Raw genomic sequence first — 20,763 nt, 5'->3', positions numbered from 1 at the left:
TTAAATGTTTTACATTATCCCTCTTTACTTCTCAGATAGAATTAAATTATCACATTCTTCTATATATAAGGTGAGCATTAAACAGAAGTTCATGCAAAGCATTCAGTTTTAGTGCCAACATCTTAAATTCGTATATGAATAAAAATAAACCTATAGTGATGTTCAAGGTATTGAATATTATCACCTGACAATAGCTCTAAGCCACCTACATATGATATTTGTTGACAAACATAATTAAATATGATTATAGTTCTTTTTAGCAAAGAAATTAAAAAATAACATGCTTTTTTAAATACATGGAATTATGTTTCCAAATCTTTTTGGAGCAGATCCTTTGTTAAAGAACCTGTGTAATAAATCTTGACAAAGGAGAGCTCTGAAAAGATTTTTTGTAGCTACAATTCCAAATTTTATGTTTATAAAGTAAGCAGTTATTTAATTTTTTTCTCAAATCGTACAGATAAAACTGCATTATAAAACAGAATTGTTTCTTTTAAAAATATTAACAATATTCCAAAGTTTTAAAGAATATACCTACGATACATAACTGTGGCTTTACCTGACTATATGGGTGGTTGGATTCATGACTTTTCACGAGTAAAAATCCTGAAAGCAATGATTTAAAGCATTGGCAAGATGGTATTAGCAATTTTTTGGATGTTTATCACTAAATCTAAGGTAAGCTTGAAGTGAGTATAAACCTTTGTTTGTTAACATCTTTATGTTAAATAAGAAATGTGATGAGGCTGAAGTGCGTTGACTAACCTTCATATTGATAATAATGTCACACTCAAGTTCTACCATACCCACATTCTAACAAAGAGCACATCTTACCTGTTGTATAAAATATATGATACAAATGATCATGATAATTACTAATGTGCATGCATATCACTAAATTAAAGGATAACAAAATGAAAAATTTGATTTAAAAAGCCACAAATTATTCTGTTCTACTTCATTATCATACATATATAATCAGTAAATGTATGATTCTAAACTGTGCCATTTTTATGATATGCTCATACACAATTAATAAATATATATTTGTCAGTTAAGTTCTCTTATAAACATTCTAGTGAGTTTAGGGATTTTTTTACTACTTATTTTTATTGATAGTTATAATCCAGTCAGTTCAAAAACATAAAAAAAGAAAAATTGAGAAAAGTGATAGAAGATAAATTACTACAAAATAGTAATTTTTGTTTTTCTCAAAAAACACGATCCTGATGTAAGCTTAATGATTGTAACACGGTGAAAAAAACAGCAATAAGGACAGATATCAGTAAAAGAAGTGTACATAATATAATTAGTGAATTTAAATTAAAATCTACAAGAAATAATGCAAACTTCAAAATATTACTGAAAAATTAAGTGACCAAAAAAATGGTTGCTAATTGCAAAGAAGATAGTTATTATTTACAAATGAACTTCTAGTGCAACAGATTATATTTTGAAACAGATTAATGATAATGATATTTCAGATTTTTCTAAAACAATATATCAGTGTATTCTCAAAAATTCTAGATTTTCATTATATTTGAGGAAAAGGAATGATTATCTGATGGAAAGATAATTTGTAATTGAGTACAGGTGAAATAATTTCAGAAGAATCGGAAATTTTAGAAAAGAAAATGTAAAAACCTTTATTATCTTGATAAGAATAGGTTAAATGCAGACTCTTGCGCAGAGATTGATGTGTAGGTAGATGGATACAAAAGTTGAATTTCTTAAAACCTTGTCAATTGGGGTTAAAAACAAATCTGAATAAGGAATATAACTCAAAATTAGGAATGACAGATTAGAATAATGTAGCAGCAATTCTTATTTAAATTTCATTATCATATTAGAAAAACAATAATTTAAATGCTTATTAATATTTTTCAGATTAATTCTAAAATAAAAAATTCTAATCCACAATTTGTAATTTAATTAAATTAATTAAGTTATGAATTGTTTATCATTAAATTCATTAGAACTTCGTCGGTAAGAGTCTGCAGAACTGAACAAAACAGCAAGGTCAACGAACTATGTTTACTCTTCTAAACATGATCTAACCTAAAAGTAAAATGAAAATGGGGAAAAAATTAAAAAAATAAGCATGAAAACATTATAATTCAGTTGAATTAGATTTTTAATAAAGAATACTTTCAAAAAATATCTCAAATTTTGTTGGACAACATTTTTTCTTCGATTTGATGAATAGCGGGATTCAAATATGCCACTTTTTCCCCAAAAAGTTGGGTTTACGAATCACGCTGCTAGGTAGTAGTACTTGATAGTACTAGGTAGCATACAAAAACTCGATTATCTACTTGAAATAATAGAATTTAAAACAAAATATACTACAGCTGTTCTAATACTAAATGCTCTTATGTAAATGAAAGTAATGAAGATGTAACAATTTTTTTAATTCCCATCACTTTATTAAAAAAACTAAAAGTATTAGTTTACAAAAGATTATAGCTGCTAATAAAACGCAAAAAACACGACCAGTAGGAAAGTGTTGCAAATGTGCAACAAAGAATTGTTACATAAAACAGAAATAAATTCGATTGGTAAAATTTTTATTCTACAATTAGAACTATTTTAACTAATTAACAGAGAAATATAAAACAGTTCATTTAATAATAATAATAGTAATAATTTTTATTACTATTAGTATTTAGTTATTACTATTAATTGGGATGTCATTATGCTGCAAATCAAATCACCGTCTTATCCCCTCTTCCGGCCTATTCACCCGACTTGGCTCCAGCAGACTAGTTTTTGTTTCCGAAACTCAAGTTGAAGATGAAAGGCCGCTTTTTCGACGACATTCTGGCCATCCATCCAAATGGCCAGAATGTACCAGTTACCAGTGGTAACACTGATCAGTTGAAGGCAATCCCGAAATGATTTCTCCAGAGCATTTGACGGGCTCTACCGGCGCTGCAACGAATGTATAACAAGAAAAGGGTTCTATGTATGGGGCTGATGTGAGTAAATTTATTTAGCTTTAAATCTGAATTTTTATTTAATTTAGTTCAGGAACTTTTCAGACATACTGTGTGTGTGTGTGTGTATATATATAAAATACACTAAATAATCTAGGATTTTGTAATTGAGAATATGAAAAAAGTTATGGTATTTTTAACATCAAAAAAGTAATTGTTTGTCATTAAAGAATATTACTGTTGTTAATAAAACTTGTTTTGTATCATTAATAGTGATACAACTCATCAGTTTGTTTAATCAATTTGTTTTATTGCCACTACATGCCATACATTATTTCTAAAAATATGTAGTCCACAGAAATAAAAGGATATAATGATGGACATGTATTCTTTTGTACTGAACCACTGAAATTTGTTTCTCTACTTCATAATACAAAAATAAAACCACTTCCAACATCTGTGTCGTTAAACCGCACAGGAAAATAGTTCTGCACAGATGATTGCTTATATAACACTTCAAATGCAACAGTTCAAGCACATGGCTGAAATCAGTGTTTTAAGAGTTCATTTTTCCCATCTCTGTGTGAACAACACCCATAAAAAGATTACAAAAATTACTGTTTATTTATAAAAATATGTATCATATCTGCAGTACTTAATAAGTATTAAAACAATAGCTTAGGCTTTAGGATTAATATATTTAGAAAAAGATACAACTGAAATTTTGTTTTACCTAGAATTTTCAAACATATAAATTTTTCACACAAAAACGTTTTATACAAAACAGTACTTTAGAATTTTACTTGTTATTTGTAAGATTTCTGATGAGTTTAATATTTCATGAAAAATTCAGTATTCAATTTTTTTTTTTGTTTTACTATTTTGAGCATGAATATTTAAAAAATGCTTTATAATTCTACTTCAGAACTTACAATATATTAAAACATGCTTATTTTTACGACTATGTAGAAAAGATAACTTAATCAAATTGTTAGGAATGACTAAACTAAATAAAATTAGAATAAAGTTCAAATGATACATATATATCAAAACTATATTTTTTGAACTAATTTAGGGTTTACCAACTTGATACACACACACACACACACACACACACACACACACACACACGCGCACACGCACACGCACACACACACACACACACACACACACACACACACACACACACACACACACACACACACACACACACACACACACACACACACATATATATATATATATATATAATATTATTTCCTAGAATGATTTGAGTTAGTAATATGTAATTCACATGAAAATATCCCATTTTTTAAATCCATTAATAAATTGTACTATTTGGTTTTTTTTTTAAGAAAATTAATCTTTTAAACAAACTGTTAGCTTGTTAGCTTGATTTTAACATAACATCTATGGTACTTTTTAAAAAATAACATGGCTAAAAAAGCATACTTTATTAACACTTATTATTTTACTAACAATTTTTGGAAAGAGTTAAATCTTAATACATTCATAACTTCATTTTTTTAAGTAGCGCTGCTACCTACATATATTAGTTGACCCTACTTGTTTAATACATAAAGTTTTGCTGATTACGGAAAGTATTTGTAATAATTAAATTTTTTAATGTGAATAAATAAACATCTTCAAAAATCGTAATATTAGATATTTTTAATCTTTTTTTCATGTGAAACACTAAATCAGTCAGTTTATAATATGCAATATGGAGGTTACAAAAAGAAACAAATTTACAGAAATAGTGCAACACTAACAACTACTTGCTTACTATGAGACAGATCCATTACTTTTTGTCAAAATGTGATATCACCTTTCTTCCAGGACTGTTATCACATGATAATACATTTTTATTTTAATGTAACACAAGAAAAAACATCATTTATGTATGACGTGTGTAGTTCTCCCTTGAGTTTTAAGATCTGTAGCATTATTTCATTTTCAAATCTACTAAGCAATGAAGTCTGCATATATTTTATGTTCGCCAAACACATTTTGTTTTGGCATATTATTCAGAAGGTTGAATGTCAAACATTATGGTATATTCCGGGACAAGAAAGAGATCTTTTCTCTGTCTTGTACATCAACTCCAAATTTGTATCAAAAGTCTTATTGTCTTATTGCTGTCCTAAGTTTATTAATAGTGCAGTGTCATAATGCCTCGAAATTGTGTAAACGATGTGGATACCTTTTGTTACATATGTGGTGAGCTTACCGTAAAATCAAGCAGAAAATACATTACACCTTTAATTAAAAAAGCATATCATTTGTAATTTCAGTGTAAAATTGGTGATCAGGATAAGATGTGGACTCCTCATATAGTATGCACTAATTGTTCTGAATATTTAAGAGGATGGCTGAAAGGTACACAGAAGGCTTTGCCATTTGGTGTACCTATGGTTTGGGGTGACCAGGATCATGTAACAGATTGTTACTTTTGTTTAATAAGTGTGTCTGGAATTTCTAAAAAATCTAGACATATTATAAAATATCCTTCATTGCAATCTGCAATCAGGCCTGTACCTCACAGTGAAATTATTCCAGTTCCGAGCCACCAGTGAATGTATGTTTCGAAAGCAGCCATGAAGAATCAGGCAGACTGAAGAAGACAACAATGATTTTGATTTTGAATTATCTTTCGATAAGCCACATCTTATACCACAAGGTGAATTAAATGACTTGGTTAGGGATTTAAATTTATCAAAAAATCAAGCTCAACTAATGAAAATAATTTGGTTTATTGCACAAATTTTGATGAGCTTATGTTGCACTTAGGAAGTTCATAAACCTCTGGACTGGTGCCTTTTCATAGATTCATTCAGGTATAGTTTAAAAGTGGTTCTACTACACAACAGTAACAAATATCCTTCGATATCAATTGCTTATAGTATTAATTTGAAAGAAACATACGATGTGATGAAAGATGTTCTTGAAAAAAATAAATTAACTAAAAAAACATAGCTGGAACATATGTAGTGATCTGAAAGTTATAGCTATTTTGTTAGGCATGTAGTTAGGCTATACTAAGTACATGTGTTTTTTTGCAAACGGGACAGCCGAGCTAGTGAGAAACATTATGTTACCAAAGAGTGGAAGAAATGAGACAACTTAACTCCAAATGGGGAAAATATTATTCTGAGCCCTTAGTTGAACCCAAAAAAATATTTTTACCCCTTCTTCATATCAAGCTTTCTTTCTTTTTCCTGTTTAGCCTCCGGTAACTACCGTTTAAATAATTCTTCAGAGGATGATATGTATAAGTGTAAATGAAGTGTAGTCTTGTACATTCTCAGTTCGACCATTCCTGAGATGTGTGGTTAATTGAAACCCAATCACCAAAGAACACCAGTATCCACGATCTAGTATTCAAATCTGTGTAAAAATAACTGGCTTTACTAGGACTTCAACGCTGGAACTTTCGACAACCAAATCAGCTGATTTGGGAAGACGCGTTCACCACTAGACCCACCCGGTGGGTTCTCCATATCAAGCTAGGACTAATTAAAAATTCTGTAAAAGCAATGAAGAAGGATAGTTGCAGATTTTTGTACAAAAGCCAGAAATTTCCTAATGTAAGTGAAAGAAAAATTAAAGAAGGAATATTTGTTGGTCCTCAAATAAGAGATTTGGTCAAAGATGATGTATTTAACTCAATGTTAAATAATGTAGAAAGGGCAGCTTGGGCTTCATTTAAAAATGTTTACAAAACCTTTCTTGGCAAACAAAAATCCGACAATTATCACGATATTGTTAACCAACTTCTTACTTCATACAGAGCTATGGGATGTAATATGTCTTTGAAAATACACTTCCTCCACTTACATCTGGATTTTTTCCCAAACAACCTCGTAGATGTAAGAGATGAACACGGTGAATGTTTCAAGAAAGACATTTCAGTGATGGAAAGCGGCTATAAAGGGAAATGGAATACTAACATGCTAGCCGATTACTATTGCACATTAATTCGGGATGTGTCTGAGACTATTTATAAAAGAAGATCATCAGCGAAATCATTCTAACACAGGTATGGCTTTGCAAAATTATAAATTTAACAGATTTTAACTATGTTCACCCTTAATTTTTTTTAAGCATAATTTATTTAAAACTAAGGGTGATAGAAAAATTGTATTTACAGATCTGTAATGTACGCAAAAAATCAATTCAAGAAATGGTATCACAGTTAGAGAAACATTAAACAATTCTTTTTTTGTGAAGCAATGTAAATTAAATTTAGTAGTGAGGCAGTTTTAGTACCAAAAAACCCATTACCTAGTAATAAATTATGTGGTTTATTTCATTAAAAAAATAGCTGATTCTCACTCAGGGTATATTTTGATAATTATATTCTTCAAACTCCAAGTTATTTCAAATTTTGTACCAAATTATCAAGTTAACGAACTTTAATTTACTTTAAAAAATTTAACCACAATAAATTTACAGCTAATTCCCCAATAATTTAATTGAGAAAACTGAAAAGAAGTCCTGCCAACTCAATATGCCTAATTATTAACCTTAACCTAAAACTGCTATAGTTGTAAGAAAGAAGTAGGTCTTTTTTCAACAAAACATTTCTGAACAGAATATGACATGTTACAGTAACATGTTTCTAGTGCTTCTACTAATGATAACAAGAGAATAAAAACAAAATGGTTAATGCAACTATTTACTAATCAGTCAGATACTCAGTGTTAACAATCAACTAGCAGTAAAACAATAGTTAATTAGTAACATGTTTTAATTTGTATATTACAAGGACATGAAAACTTCAAGTTCTTTAAAATGTTAAAAAACCTATAATCTAATGTTTAATAAAAAATGGAATGGAAAAATATCTTTAAACAAAAAATGAAGTTAGTTCATTACATTGTCATATACAATTTTATTTTATATTTAAAAAATAATATATCCTTTTGTGTAAGTTATCACAGTTTTAATTAATCTATCAGAAAAGCAAACAATATTAAAAAATACCCTCACATCACTGTAAATAAAAAGGTGAATTTAATTGCATATTTACTAAAAAAATCCTATAAATATAATTTCATCATATTACAAAATTCAGTAACAATTAGTATCACAATACTGCAAATTTTAACTAAAACATAATTAACTTAAAATTACATTTTTCAAGGAATGAAAGAAAAAATATCTTACAATATTTTACATGGAAAAAGAAATGAGTTCACTAATAAATAAAAGAAACAATTAACATTAGCTACAGTTCATTACACTGCAATTCTTTATGTACTGTTTTAATATTAATAGAACAAAGAGAAATACCTCCCCAATTTTTACTTGAGAGTTCATATTCTAAATTAAAAACACAGTACACAATAATCGGTAAAAAAATTTGATCATTCCAAATATGAATTTCACTGCTATTTGCAAGTCTTATTATGGATAATGTCGTAAAAAACAGCTACTGGTTACTATTAATTGAAGACTTCTAACTGAGGTCGCAACTGAAGGTCAAGAAGTCCAGCTACAGCTGATTGAAATCCAGCATTATAGTCAAGTGTTACTTCATTATATATATAATCTTCACGTAAATCTCTGTAAAAATCATTTTCATCTGGACCACTAACAAGAGCACCCAATAATAATTGTGGGTTTGGCGCATTAACACTAAATGACTCCCAACCACACTTTTTTGGTCTATCAGGGCAAGAACTGAAAATAAACAAACCATAAAGTTAGGATAAATTTAGATTTATTTTTCATAAGGAAATATTATGTTTTATTTTACACACAAAGAGCAAAGGACCATGAAAAATGAGTTGAGTTGTACCTTATGAATCTTTTATAAAGAATTATTTTATAAAAAAAGAATGTACTTTATATTTTAAAAGTTATTCTTTTCTGAATTACTTGTTATGCATTTTAATTCATTTGACGAAAGACTGTAGGAGTTACATAAAATTATATGTAAAAAGACACTGTGTTTCTAGTGTGACCTAGTGGCCCAATAGAGCAATTCAGTGTTTTAAAACTTCATTAAGAAGCAATCTAAAAAAAATGTTTTATGCACAATTAAAAATGTTCTTATTTAAGCACAATACTTAAAAAAAATATTCAGATGTCTGTTTCAATAGAGTAACAATTTATAAAAAATGTGCTGTTTAGGCTCTTAGAATAGACAAACTTATTTTAGACTGAACCAGGTGTTTTAAGATTATTACAAAAAACTTGCATAGTTTCATATTTTTATTAATAATGCAAAAGAAAAAAATCTTTGCACAATGATTGGAATCTGGATTTTAAACTTTTATCGAAACTAAACACCTTAAAACTGAAGACTGTAAATTTTGTAATCGGCAAACTAAACTGAATCAGGCCAGTCACAGCCTCAAATCACCCTTCACCTATCATAATAACCTTTCTAGATCTTATCCAGAATTGTAGCTCTAGTTGGACTCGTCCTGTTACTTGGTTGACAACCTGACAGATAAACATGGAAAGGTCATTTAAGAAGAATCCACCAGCTGGACTGAACAATATCAGAGTTCATAGAAGACGGTGCCTGGATATAGTTGGTTTTTACTTAAAATGTAATGACATATCAGTATCTGGAAACCCTCATTTATGCACAATAACCAACAAAAAAACAAAAACACAAGCCGTCCAAGAATAAATTAAAATTTAACAAAAGGAATAAATTCTCCTTCATCACCACATTAAACAACTCCCAGTTGAAAGTGGGAAAACTAAAGACTCTCAGTGATATTTTCGATCAATAAAAGAGTTCAATCATCACCAGAAGTTAGGAACACAGATCAAGAGCCCTTCAAATCAGGACAATGTCAAATTTACAAAAAACAAAAATTTACAACCAACAATAAAAATCAAACTGAGAAAGAGCAAATGGAAACATTTTTAGAAGAACTCTATCAGTTGATGAACAACATCCCAGTCACCCATATAAAAATTCTATTAGAAGACAACACACAAATTAGAATAGAATTAAAGTGCCATGACGTAGCTGGTAAATACCCAGCGCACAATAAAACAAACAAGAATGGAATGAGACTGATCGAATTGCACAGTGATCATAATCTAGTCCTGAAAACATCAAGATTTGTAAGAAAACCCCATAAACTCAAAACATGGAAACACCATAGCATAACAGGCAGTGAATTTCCACTTGATCAAGTTGCCATGAGCAAGGAGTATCAGAGGGAGATCTAAATGTGAAGGTTCTCACAGAGTAGACATCGACTCAGACCATTACATCTGACATAAAAATTAAACTAACCCCAAAGGCAAACTTAAACACAATGATAAAAATAACAAGAAAAAACTGACCCTACCCAACTAATAAATAACACCAAATATCAGGAAAAAACAGAAACTAAACTAGATATTGTCTAAAAATTAAAAGGCATCACCCAAGAACAAGCCCCAATAAAAAGAATAAAGAAACACCAGTGGTGGAATGAAGAATGCAACCAAGTACGGCTAAACAATGAATGAAAAAACTAAAAAATCCCAAGAAAAATCCTCCAAAGAAATAAGAAGAAATCACCATGAACAAGCTGTAGCCCTAATAGAAGAAACATTTAAAGAAAATAATACAAGAGACAACTACAGAATATTTAAACAAGACCTCTCTAAATATGTCCCACCAACTCTCACGTTAAAAGATAAAAATCGTAATATCGCCCTTAACAATGAAAAATATGCCAAGATATTAGTTGAGTAAAAAATAAAAGAGTACCTTCAATTCAACAAGAATCCAGTAAACTAAACTCCAGTTAAAAATGTCACCCATCAACTTATAGAGAAGTAGAATCAGTTATACTCAATTAAAAATTACAAGGTGTCAGGGGATCAGCTCATGTCAGAACTCTGGAAGAACGCAAATGAAACAAAATTTACATGAACACATCAATGATATTTGGAAAACCAAAATGATGCCTAGTCTCTGGAACACAGCCATCATTCATCCCCTTCATAAGAAAAGCGACAAAATGGATCCCAACAACTACAGAGGAATATCCCTTCTGAATGTCACCTACAAAATTTTCTCCAAGATCCTATTAGCCTGCATTTAAGACTAACTGGATGAGGAACTTGGTGAATACCAAGGAGGGTTCAGACCAGGAAGAAGCTGCTCTGATCAAATCATCAATTTTAAATGGATCGTAAAATACCTGAAGATTAGATCAAGTAGGTTAGTGATTTGATTACTTTTTCGACTTCAAAAAGGCATATGATTGGATCCATAGAGTGTCCCTACTAAAAATATTTGAAGTTAATAAGAAACTGGTTAACTTAGTCAAAATCACATTAACCAACACCAAAGCCAAAGTGAGATTGAGAGGAGAACTTTCAAAGGAATTTGAAATCAAGACTGGGCTTCTCTAAGGATATGGACTATTCCCCCGAATTTTCACCTGTGTCCTTGAGAAGATCATGAAGAATGGAACAGGAAGTGCCCATCCAGAATCAAAATTGGAACTGAAATCAAAGCCTTGCCTTTGCAGATGACATTCCTGCTATCCAACAATCTGGAAGAGGCAACCCACCTAGTACAAACCCTTCAAGAAATAGCAGCCAAAATTAATTACAAATATTATTTGAAAAAACAGAAATAATGCCCATTTTTAAACAAGAACTCCAAGCCCAAACTAAACTGAAACAAACCCAAAGAATTACGTGGCCAACATATAGAGGTGTCTATTAATCAACACAAAAATAAGACACTATAACTTGGTCACTAAATCAGAAGCCATGTTGAAAGTGAAGCACTGGTGGTTGATTTAGTGTTTAATAAACACTAAAACTTTAAAAATAGACAAGAATAATGAGAACTGCCATAAATTTCAAATATTAAATTCACGGTAAATGGTGGATAATCCCCAATAATGTTGTCTACAAAGAAAACGAATTGGTAAACAACAAAATGTGAAAAAGTATGCCTTTTTCAGCCACCTCTGCAGATTACTCAACACAGGACTCACTAAGAAACTTCTAGATTACAACTAAAGAACAAGACCCAAAATAAATGAATCCAAAAGATAAAGTCTGACATGAAGGACGTAAACATAACAGAAGAAATGATCCAAAAGTGTGAAGAAAAGAAGGTCTTAAAAGACAAAAAGTCTAACTATCAATTAACAAACAACAACCCAACAGAAAAAAATGAGAGTTGCCAGATCAAACAAAATGAAATGAATATGGGAACGATTGAGGCAACAGCAAGCTAAATTCAAAGCTCATTCTTCGAAGACTAAAGAACATGGAATAGAATAAATAGCAAATAAGCATAGTATACAGACCAAAATATAATGCTTGCCTGTAGAGCTGTTGTACTATGTTAACATCAAACAGTTTCATAATTTTACTCTTAATGAAGTTATACTGGTTGAAATGCATTATGAGACTATGTATGAAAAACAAGATTACTTTTTATGTAATTTCTACAGGTTTCCTTCAAATGAATGGGAACTTGATGCATTTACAGCAGCAATGCACAAAAGAAAAAATGTTAATACAAATAAAATAAAATTTTCTTTTGAGGGTGATTCGTAAGACATATTTTTCAGAGTAAAGTTTTTTCTTTTAGGTTAAACTTACTATCTGTAACTTTTTTATATTTTCATCTGTATTTCCTAAATAAATTATTTCTTTAAAAACAAATCTAACTGTACTGATTAAATTTCAATCAAACTTCAAAATAAATCTCTCCATAATGTGTGTTCGATTATATATAATTCAAGTTTATGTCATCATTCCTGTCATTGTAAAGATTTAATTTTGTTTGTTTGCTTATAATTATAAATAGCTGTATATTTTATTATATGTACATATCAGTTAACAGTTTACACACATAAAAACTGAGCAGTTGTTATTTCAAGCTATTCTACCATATAAGCTTCAAGCTTATATGAAACAGGAAACATAACGTGGACTTTCCAGATACAAAGTGGAGATGCTAAATACAGTAACAAATGATACTGTTATGGCACCTAACATATACATATAGATGATCACCAGAAATGGCAAGTCAGCTTGTGATCCTAAGAATGATAAGTGAATTCCTTAAGGTAGTCGTGGAAGTTAAAATTTTTATTACTTAAAGTAAATACTGGAAAATTTTGGACCATCTGCATTCTTCTCCACATTCTGTGAATGATTACAATGTCAGTCAGAAACATTACCTTCCAGAATTTACTCTTCCAAGATTAAAACTTTAAAAACAAACAAACTTGGCACATATTTCATCCATGCTGTGTTTTTTTTCTAAGTGTTTGGGTTTGCTCCAATTTGACCAAAAATCTTCTTTCAAATTTCTCTTTGATCAGCAGTGAGAAGTAATGGAACCCTCCAGCACAAAAGTTTGTCATGTTAAAATAAAGGTTTAATATTACTATTTTCCTGATATTCGGATACTGCGTCTGAAGTTATTTAAAGAATGCTCAATATCTTTTCATTTTTTTTTTATATGGCTAGTACCTGACAAATCATAATTTTCAACATCCTCTTGAACTCCCGGAGATCTTTTACATCTTCCAAACAAATGCACAACTGACATCATTTCTTCATACACCTATTTTAACTCCTGAATATATTCTTGTCATATTTTTCAATTTCATTAAAGATTTTAGGTTAATCAGCTTAATTTTTTTAACTAAATATTTTTCTATCACATATAAAAAACCACTCTGCTTCAAAGTTGCATATCAACAAAATAAAAGTGGAAGAAAAACAACATTTATAAGAAGTCTGTTAGAGCCTATAGTTGTAATACACGAGTTACAAATGCATTTATAAATAATACTAAGCAGAGTAAATGCTTAGTATTACAAGCCCTTTTTACTAAAATAATTAGTATCACAGTATAATGTAAACTTACCTAGCTGCATGATGTGGCTGTAGTGGATAATTTTTTCCATACCCAATAACATAGCTTCTACCAGAATCTCCCAAAATATAATCGATTTGACTTTTTGCAAACTTACGATATTTTTCAGGATTAATTCCAGTATCTGCAGCCTAAAATAAATATTTATATTAAGTTAATTTACAAAATATATTAAATCTGACCCAATAACAATTAAAAAATTGTTAGAGTGAAGCAAATTTGTATAAAATATTAATTATACGTAATAAACACTTAGATATTTACAAAACTGTGTATACATATTTTTAAAACTAATGAATTTCTTTTCCTGAAGTTTGCATGATTGAGTAAAGTTACTAAAATTCTTAGATGAAACTTAAAACTTTCTCAGTTCTAAACATGTTTTCCATTTACACTACAAATTTTATTTCCTTACATGAAAGAAATAACAAGGTACTTTTTTATTTTTTTGGTAAAATTGAAACCAGAAAAATTTACATGTTAATGAAATCACACATTCATTTTATTTTATAATATAAAAAATTGAATTAAAATAACTTCAAGTAAATGTCAATAAATCCACCACGTTTTTGAAAAATCCTTCTCAGTGAATTAAACAAAAATATTAATATATTATGCATGCTGACACACAACTGCCACACCTACTGCTATTGTGACATTGCCTCCAAAAAGTGTGAAAGTAATTCAAAATGGTAATCTTTGATAATAGATAAACTACTAATGACTATAAACTTTCTACATACTGCTACGTAGAAAGACCTCATAAGAATACTACTGATAAAAAATAAGATCATTCAATAATCTCAAGATAGGTTTACTACTAATTTACAATGGTAATTATTGTGAATACTTATCCAACTCTATGCACATAGTTATAATCACTTTATCTGTTGATAGTACATGAACGTAAATGTGTCCACTAAACCGCAAAACACCCCAGTATGTACTAATAAGCTTGTTACATTAATATGGGTTATAAAAAACTATGGCTATTCTACTCCAAGATCCAATCAATATTTATCATAGTTATCCCTCATTACTCAGGTACTTTATTGTACTCAGGTGAATTTGATTACATGTATGTAACATGACTATCTGCAAGACTTTTGCTACTCATGTTTTTGTATCCGTATCTTTTAATCAGAAATAACATCCCATCTAATTATTTTTTAATTAAATTTTTAAGGAAAAATTATGAAACAAATTAAAAACAGACTTTTCTTAATTTTAAATGATTTTCATACAAAGAAATAAAGTTAGTTTTTGCAAAAAAATGAAACCTAGAATGAGTCAGGATGCCAATAAATGTTGTCCTTCCTTTCTTATTTTTATGAATGTACTGTACCCCTTCACTAAAGTACCTTGACAGAGGAATTCATCAAAAGATTGGTTATACTTTTGGAGAGAAAAGACATCTAACAAGTTAAACGAACTAACTATTAACTGATATATTATTATTGTCAGACATTTCTCAATTTTTAATTATTATTCTTTATTTTCATTATTAAAGAAAAAAATACCAATCATAAAGTAACTTTGTTTAGTTTATAAAATAAAATTTTGAATGGAGTACAGTTTGTTTACATCGCAGAACAACATTTTTCAACTTATCAACTCTTGTGACACACAAACAACATAAAAAAAAAACTGTATGTGTCCTTCATACATACATAGTCAACAACAAATTAAGAGCTTCCTTGTTTAATTATCTATAAAGTTAAAGAATGTAAGATTCAAAGTAACTGTGTAAGTTGCTTGTGAATGGTTCTTCCTTGGATGTCTTGAAGTATGTAGTTTATATACTTATGTATGCATGCAGCTACAAAAGTTTGGAACTGGGCACTGTATGTCAAAATGGACTTAAGGTTTAACATGCTCACTACATTTTGATGCAAAAGCCACATGAATACGTTCAGTTTTCCATGTTGTTGCATATTTTCATTGAATTACTTGTTATTATAGATTAAAATACCATCACTTGGAACTTTTAAAATATTCTTTCATGCTTTCATGCTCAGTAACTGTTAAAATTTAACAAATAAACTGTCAGCATTAGACTCTAAATTAGCTTCAAAACTAGAAACTAACAAAACCAACTCGATCAGCAGTCAATGGATTGAAAGATAAAAGTTAGAATAGAGTTGAGAATTGAACTAAATTACTTCTTAAATACTGCAAAAGGATACTATCCATCACACTACTGGTTTCGTTTAATATACAGTATAAGTATATTTTTTATGATAAATATTTATTTCATGATAAATAACTGGTTTAATTATCACACAAATATATATTTTATTACATACAATATTTATATTACCTGTAGACAGGCAAAAGCAATGTTTGATGCATGACACAATGTTCCAAATTTATCAATGTACACTAATCCTTTAGGAGTCTTTTTTTGATGATCAACAGTGAAATCACAAAATGCACGAGCAGCTTCTATATATTCAAGTTTTTGTGTCAACTGTGCCAAAAGTATCTGTTTAACAATAAAAAAGAAAAATATTTGTCAATACATTATTCACTATGTAAAAAAATGATACAATAACTCTATTTTCTTGCTATTATCAATAAATATAAAATTTTTTTCAGAGGTTTTTATTGTCTCCCAGTGAAGGGTTTCATTCTTTTTGACCTCTCTTAACCACATAAAATTCCAGAAACCAGAAATTAAAACTGACCACTATTACACCTAACACTAAGCCTGACACTATTACACTATTACACATAAATGAAAAAGATAACATATTAAATCCAGGAATACTGAAAATATTGTATGATTTATGATGCACATGATTTGAACAGTTAAAATAAAGTCTGTATTGACAAAATTTTAGAAAAATCAAATTAATTGATTTTAAATGATTTATAAGACTGTAAAGTGAGATCTGCCAAAAAACTTGAAAGGAACACTACTGAATTTTTATGATGCAATGACATTGCCTACTCTGCTGTATGGAAAGGTATCCTGTGTCTCCAAAGTAAAAAGTTAAATAGAACAAGAGGATGACAGTAATGCAAGACATTTACACGGTATTGCATTACCCTTTCTGTGAAGGCTACTGCAAAACAGAATATAAAATACAGGTTGTACAGTATATTTTAATTCCATACAATCAAGACATAAGGAGGAGATTAAATTCATATTAAATCTTAAATGACAATAAAGCCAGTAGTGAATAATATGGGAATACATGTTCAAGTGTGTACTCCAATATTTGCTAATCATAAATTTATTATTAGCATTGATTTCTCTTTCTTTACAAGGTACTTTCTTATAACTTATTTAACACCTTTTTATAGCCCAAATACTGGCCGATAAAGTGGTTTTTATCTTGTCTTCTACCTCTATTTCATCCAGTAATTAAATTGTTTTAATTCAGTATGGAGTGGCTCTGACCAACAGCAATTTATCCTCACTTAAAATCATTTAGTTTTTAAGACTTAATTCCTCAGATGTTTTAAATGTTATGGAACTATTAATTTGTAAGATGGGGATGCAGATTACCATCATATTCAGGACCCAAACAACTTGTTATATTTTTTTAGATTAATTTTTGCATGCATTTCAATTTTATACTCTGAATGCAGAGATTAATAGAAAAAACAACTAATAAAATTATTTTTATCCAGCAAAAATGCCCTTATAATACACAATTATGAGTTTTTATGATTAAATAAAATTAATTTCTTAAACACCACTTTTAATGTTCTACTTATAAAGTAATTAATAAAACACTCTGCCAGCCTTTGTGACATAATGGTAGTCTCTTGTCTTTCAACCATAAGGTTGTGAGTTCGAATCTCAGTCTTGGAATTTTTCATTAGCTAAAAATAATGATTCCTCATCTTCTCATAAAGAAAAAGAAGAATAACTAATTTTTTTATGGTAACTATTAACTGTGATCATAAAGCTGTAGTTGCTAAAAGCAAATAGATAAATAAATTATTGTTTATTGATTTTTTGTATTTAAAAAACCAAAAGGAAAAAATAAACCAACAAACAATATAAACACTGCATGTACACACACAACCAACCATTTCCCATGAATATAATTTCCTATTTCAGCTCAAAACAGTGTCCTTGAAAATAATGATTTGTCTATATTACTGTGAAATTTAAATTTAAATTTTAACTAGGAGTGTCCAGATTACATTGTTTCTATCACCTGTATTTGTACAAGTGATAGAAACAATCACAAACACAAACAATCACAAACATCCACCCAGAAAATAATACAAAATAATCAAATATATTTATAAACCTTTTTGTTAGCAAAATTTCAAAGTTGTATTTAAGTTTTGCAGCGACCAACCAACATTATTTAAAAAATGAAGTTCTCAGAACGCTGATTTAGCTAGAAATTTTATTTATAAAAGTCACATACACTGTATCCCTAATAACCTGATTGTTTCAAAAGGCCTGGAATATCTTGGGAATTAGTATCATGGAAAATGCAGCGTGTTAAAAAACAACCAAAGTCAGGTGAAAGGAACAGAACCAATATTAGGAACAATGGATGCAGTTCACTGCATACAGTCACTGTCTTCTAGTGGCTAATGGCAATAAAAGTCATCAGCATTTGAAATACAAAAAAAAAAAAAAACAACTTTTATACCACACTAAAATAATTACAAAAGCATATTTGAAAATTTTAATTACTTATTTCTGAAATTTTTAACAATTATATTGATTTTGATATAAACATATCAGAATATTGATAAAAAATTAAAACATTAAGATACAGAAAAAGTTAACTTTAACAGACACCACATCTGAATCAGTTCTTAAGTTGATGTTATAAATTTATGTAAATAAAAATTATATTTTACAATCATCCAGTTGAAGGATTTATAGGTAGCAAACAAACTAAATTATTATTATTATTAAACAATAACTAAGCTTTTTTGTTTGACTACATATATATATAATTTCCAGAAAATTGTTATGACAAAGCAGATAAGTTTTGTTTTACGTGGGCATTATCTAGTTGATAAATGTATTTACTACTGTTTATCTATTATTCCTTGTATATGGATTATCAAACAGAACTACACAATACAATCTCTAATTAAATTAATAAAATCTAACAAGATCTAATCTATTTCTATTTCATATATTAGCTGAACATGTGAATAACATTGCTACTTTTCAGTATGCTATAATCTGAAAAATTTTTTTTTACTTTTTGAATTATCCATATTTTAAACAAATATAGTTTTCAGATGTAAAACATTTGTTATAATCTGATATCTGGCAGCTGATTTCTGCAGGTATCTGTTTTTTAATGAAACTCGATTTAAATGAATGATTAATGATAATTTAACACATTACTATTATTTCTGTACCCAATAACACATGGTTGCCTGTAAAAAAATTGCCGCAAGTAATGGCTGCCATTATTTAAACTAATTACTTTCAGTCTGGATGAGTGTGAATGAGAGAGAAGGAATGTGCACGCTTCTTCATGCTGTAAAGAAGAACGCAGCACAACTATCATATACAGAAGAAATTAAACTTCAATTTAGTACATAATTTTCTTGAAAAACACCATGAGCATAAACAATAACATACCTGTTCACACCTAGCAACAATAAGTTGCGGCTGACTGAGAGCTGGCAACCATTTTTTTAAAAATTCTTCACATCATTTTCTTTCAAATGACGTTTAATCACTTAAAAAAAATATAGTTGCAATTTGTTAAAATAAATTAATTACAGCATATTTAATTAAAGGTAATTGCAACTAATTTTTGCTAGGCAACCCAGGAGTAATGTATTAAATTATCATTAATCATTCACATAGTTACATTAAAAAAAAAACAGATACCTGCAGAAATCAGCTGCTGGATCTTAAGACTATTATTTGCAGTAGTAGAATGAAAAACACAAGGGATATAAATGACTTATGAGAAACAAGCGTTTTGACAATGCGTGGAGTATTGAGACTGATTCATTAGTTCATTGAGGTCTAATCCATTAAGATTTTTTAAATTTATTCTTGCTCTTGCACCTCATATATTTAAAAATTACAAATATAATGTTAGAATATGTTTTGTTTGTAACTTTAGGATGAAAAATTCAGGTGATGTGAAACAATAAACAGGTACAAGTCTCTAACATGTTGTAAACAGTGTACGTATAGGAAATATACTTCTGAGAATAGGATGTTTTAACCTGCTCACAAAAGATTAATCTCGGTCAGATAATCTGATGTACTCTATAGATCAAAATGCATAATTTAAAATCTGAATAAACTAATGGGTTAACACTATAGTATAACTTAAATTGTATGAAAATTAGTTTTTCCATGTTACATTAAAAAAAATCTCATTTAATATACACTAATTTTTTTTTTAACTCTTTTTTATGTTGTGGCAGATATTACTTTGATTGTGTTATTCAAAGGTTAATGTGTCAAACTAAATAGGAAAAGAAAGGTTAAAAAATGGAATGTGAAAAGAATGGAAAATGTAGATATTCAAAAAGTAAAATGCTTACAAATAATTATTAATATTGAAATACGTATGAAAATACATAGGAAAATTTGGTGATTTTTAAACTGGAACAGGTAATCTTCCTGGTCAAAAAAAGATGATGTACCAAAGTAAAGGAGTTCACAACAAAATAAAAATCAATAATTTTCACTAAGTATCAATCTAATAAAATAAAAAAACTGATGTAACATAAGAAAACTAAATACTATTTTATAAAAAAATAGAGATAGATCAAAATTCCATTATTAAGCCAAACTAAAAAATTCAGACTTTTAGAAAGCTATATGCAAAATAATAAAGTTTTATGGTATTCATCTGCAATATAATCTTTCAGATCCTTTGACCATGGCTACACTGTTGCTACCTTTAAGACTTAAATAATTGATGAATTCACACATCTCTCTAGATCTGAGTATACATATGTAGGTTTTATACGATACAAATT

The 20,763-nt window shown here is 29.0% G+C and overlaps 1 protein-coding gene across 1 annotated transcript in view; it reads right to left on the bottom strand.

The window, feature by feature from the left end:
- Positions 1-8,156: 8,156 nt before the first annotated feature.
- LOC142323236 (uncharacterized) overlaps positions 8,157-20,763 on the bottom strand; it is a 123,459-nt gene continuing 110,852 nt past the window's right edge. The window contains exons 7-9 of the mRNA XM_075362605.1: positions 16,136-16,300; positions 13,807-13,946; positions 8,157-8,621 (exon numbers count right to left, since the gene is read on the bottom strand). Of these exons, the coding sequence (XP_075218720.1) occupies positions 8,384-8,621; positions 13,807-13,946; positions 16,136-16,300 (543 nt within the window). The 3' untranslated portion in view covers positions 8,157-8,383. The remainder of the gene's footprint in view (positions 8,622-13,806; positions 13,947-16,135; positions 16,301-20,763) is intronic.

This window comes from Lycorma delicatula, chromosome 4, assembly GCF_047948215.1.
Source record: "Lycorma delicatula isolate Av1 chromosome 4, ASM4794821v1, whole genome shotgun sequence".
Taxonomy (NCBI): domain Eukaryota; kingdom Metazoa; phylum Arthropoda; class Insecta; order Hemiptera; family Fulgoridae; genus Lycorma; species Lycorma delicatula.
The sequence above is the reverse complement of the archived record's forward strand: the minus strand, read 5'-3'. Positions and strand labels throughout refer to the sequence as shown.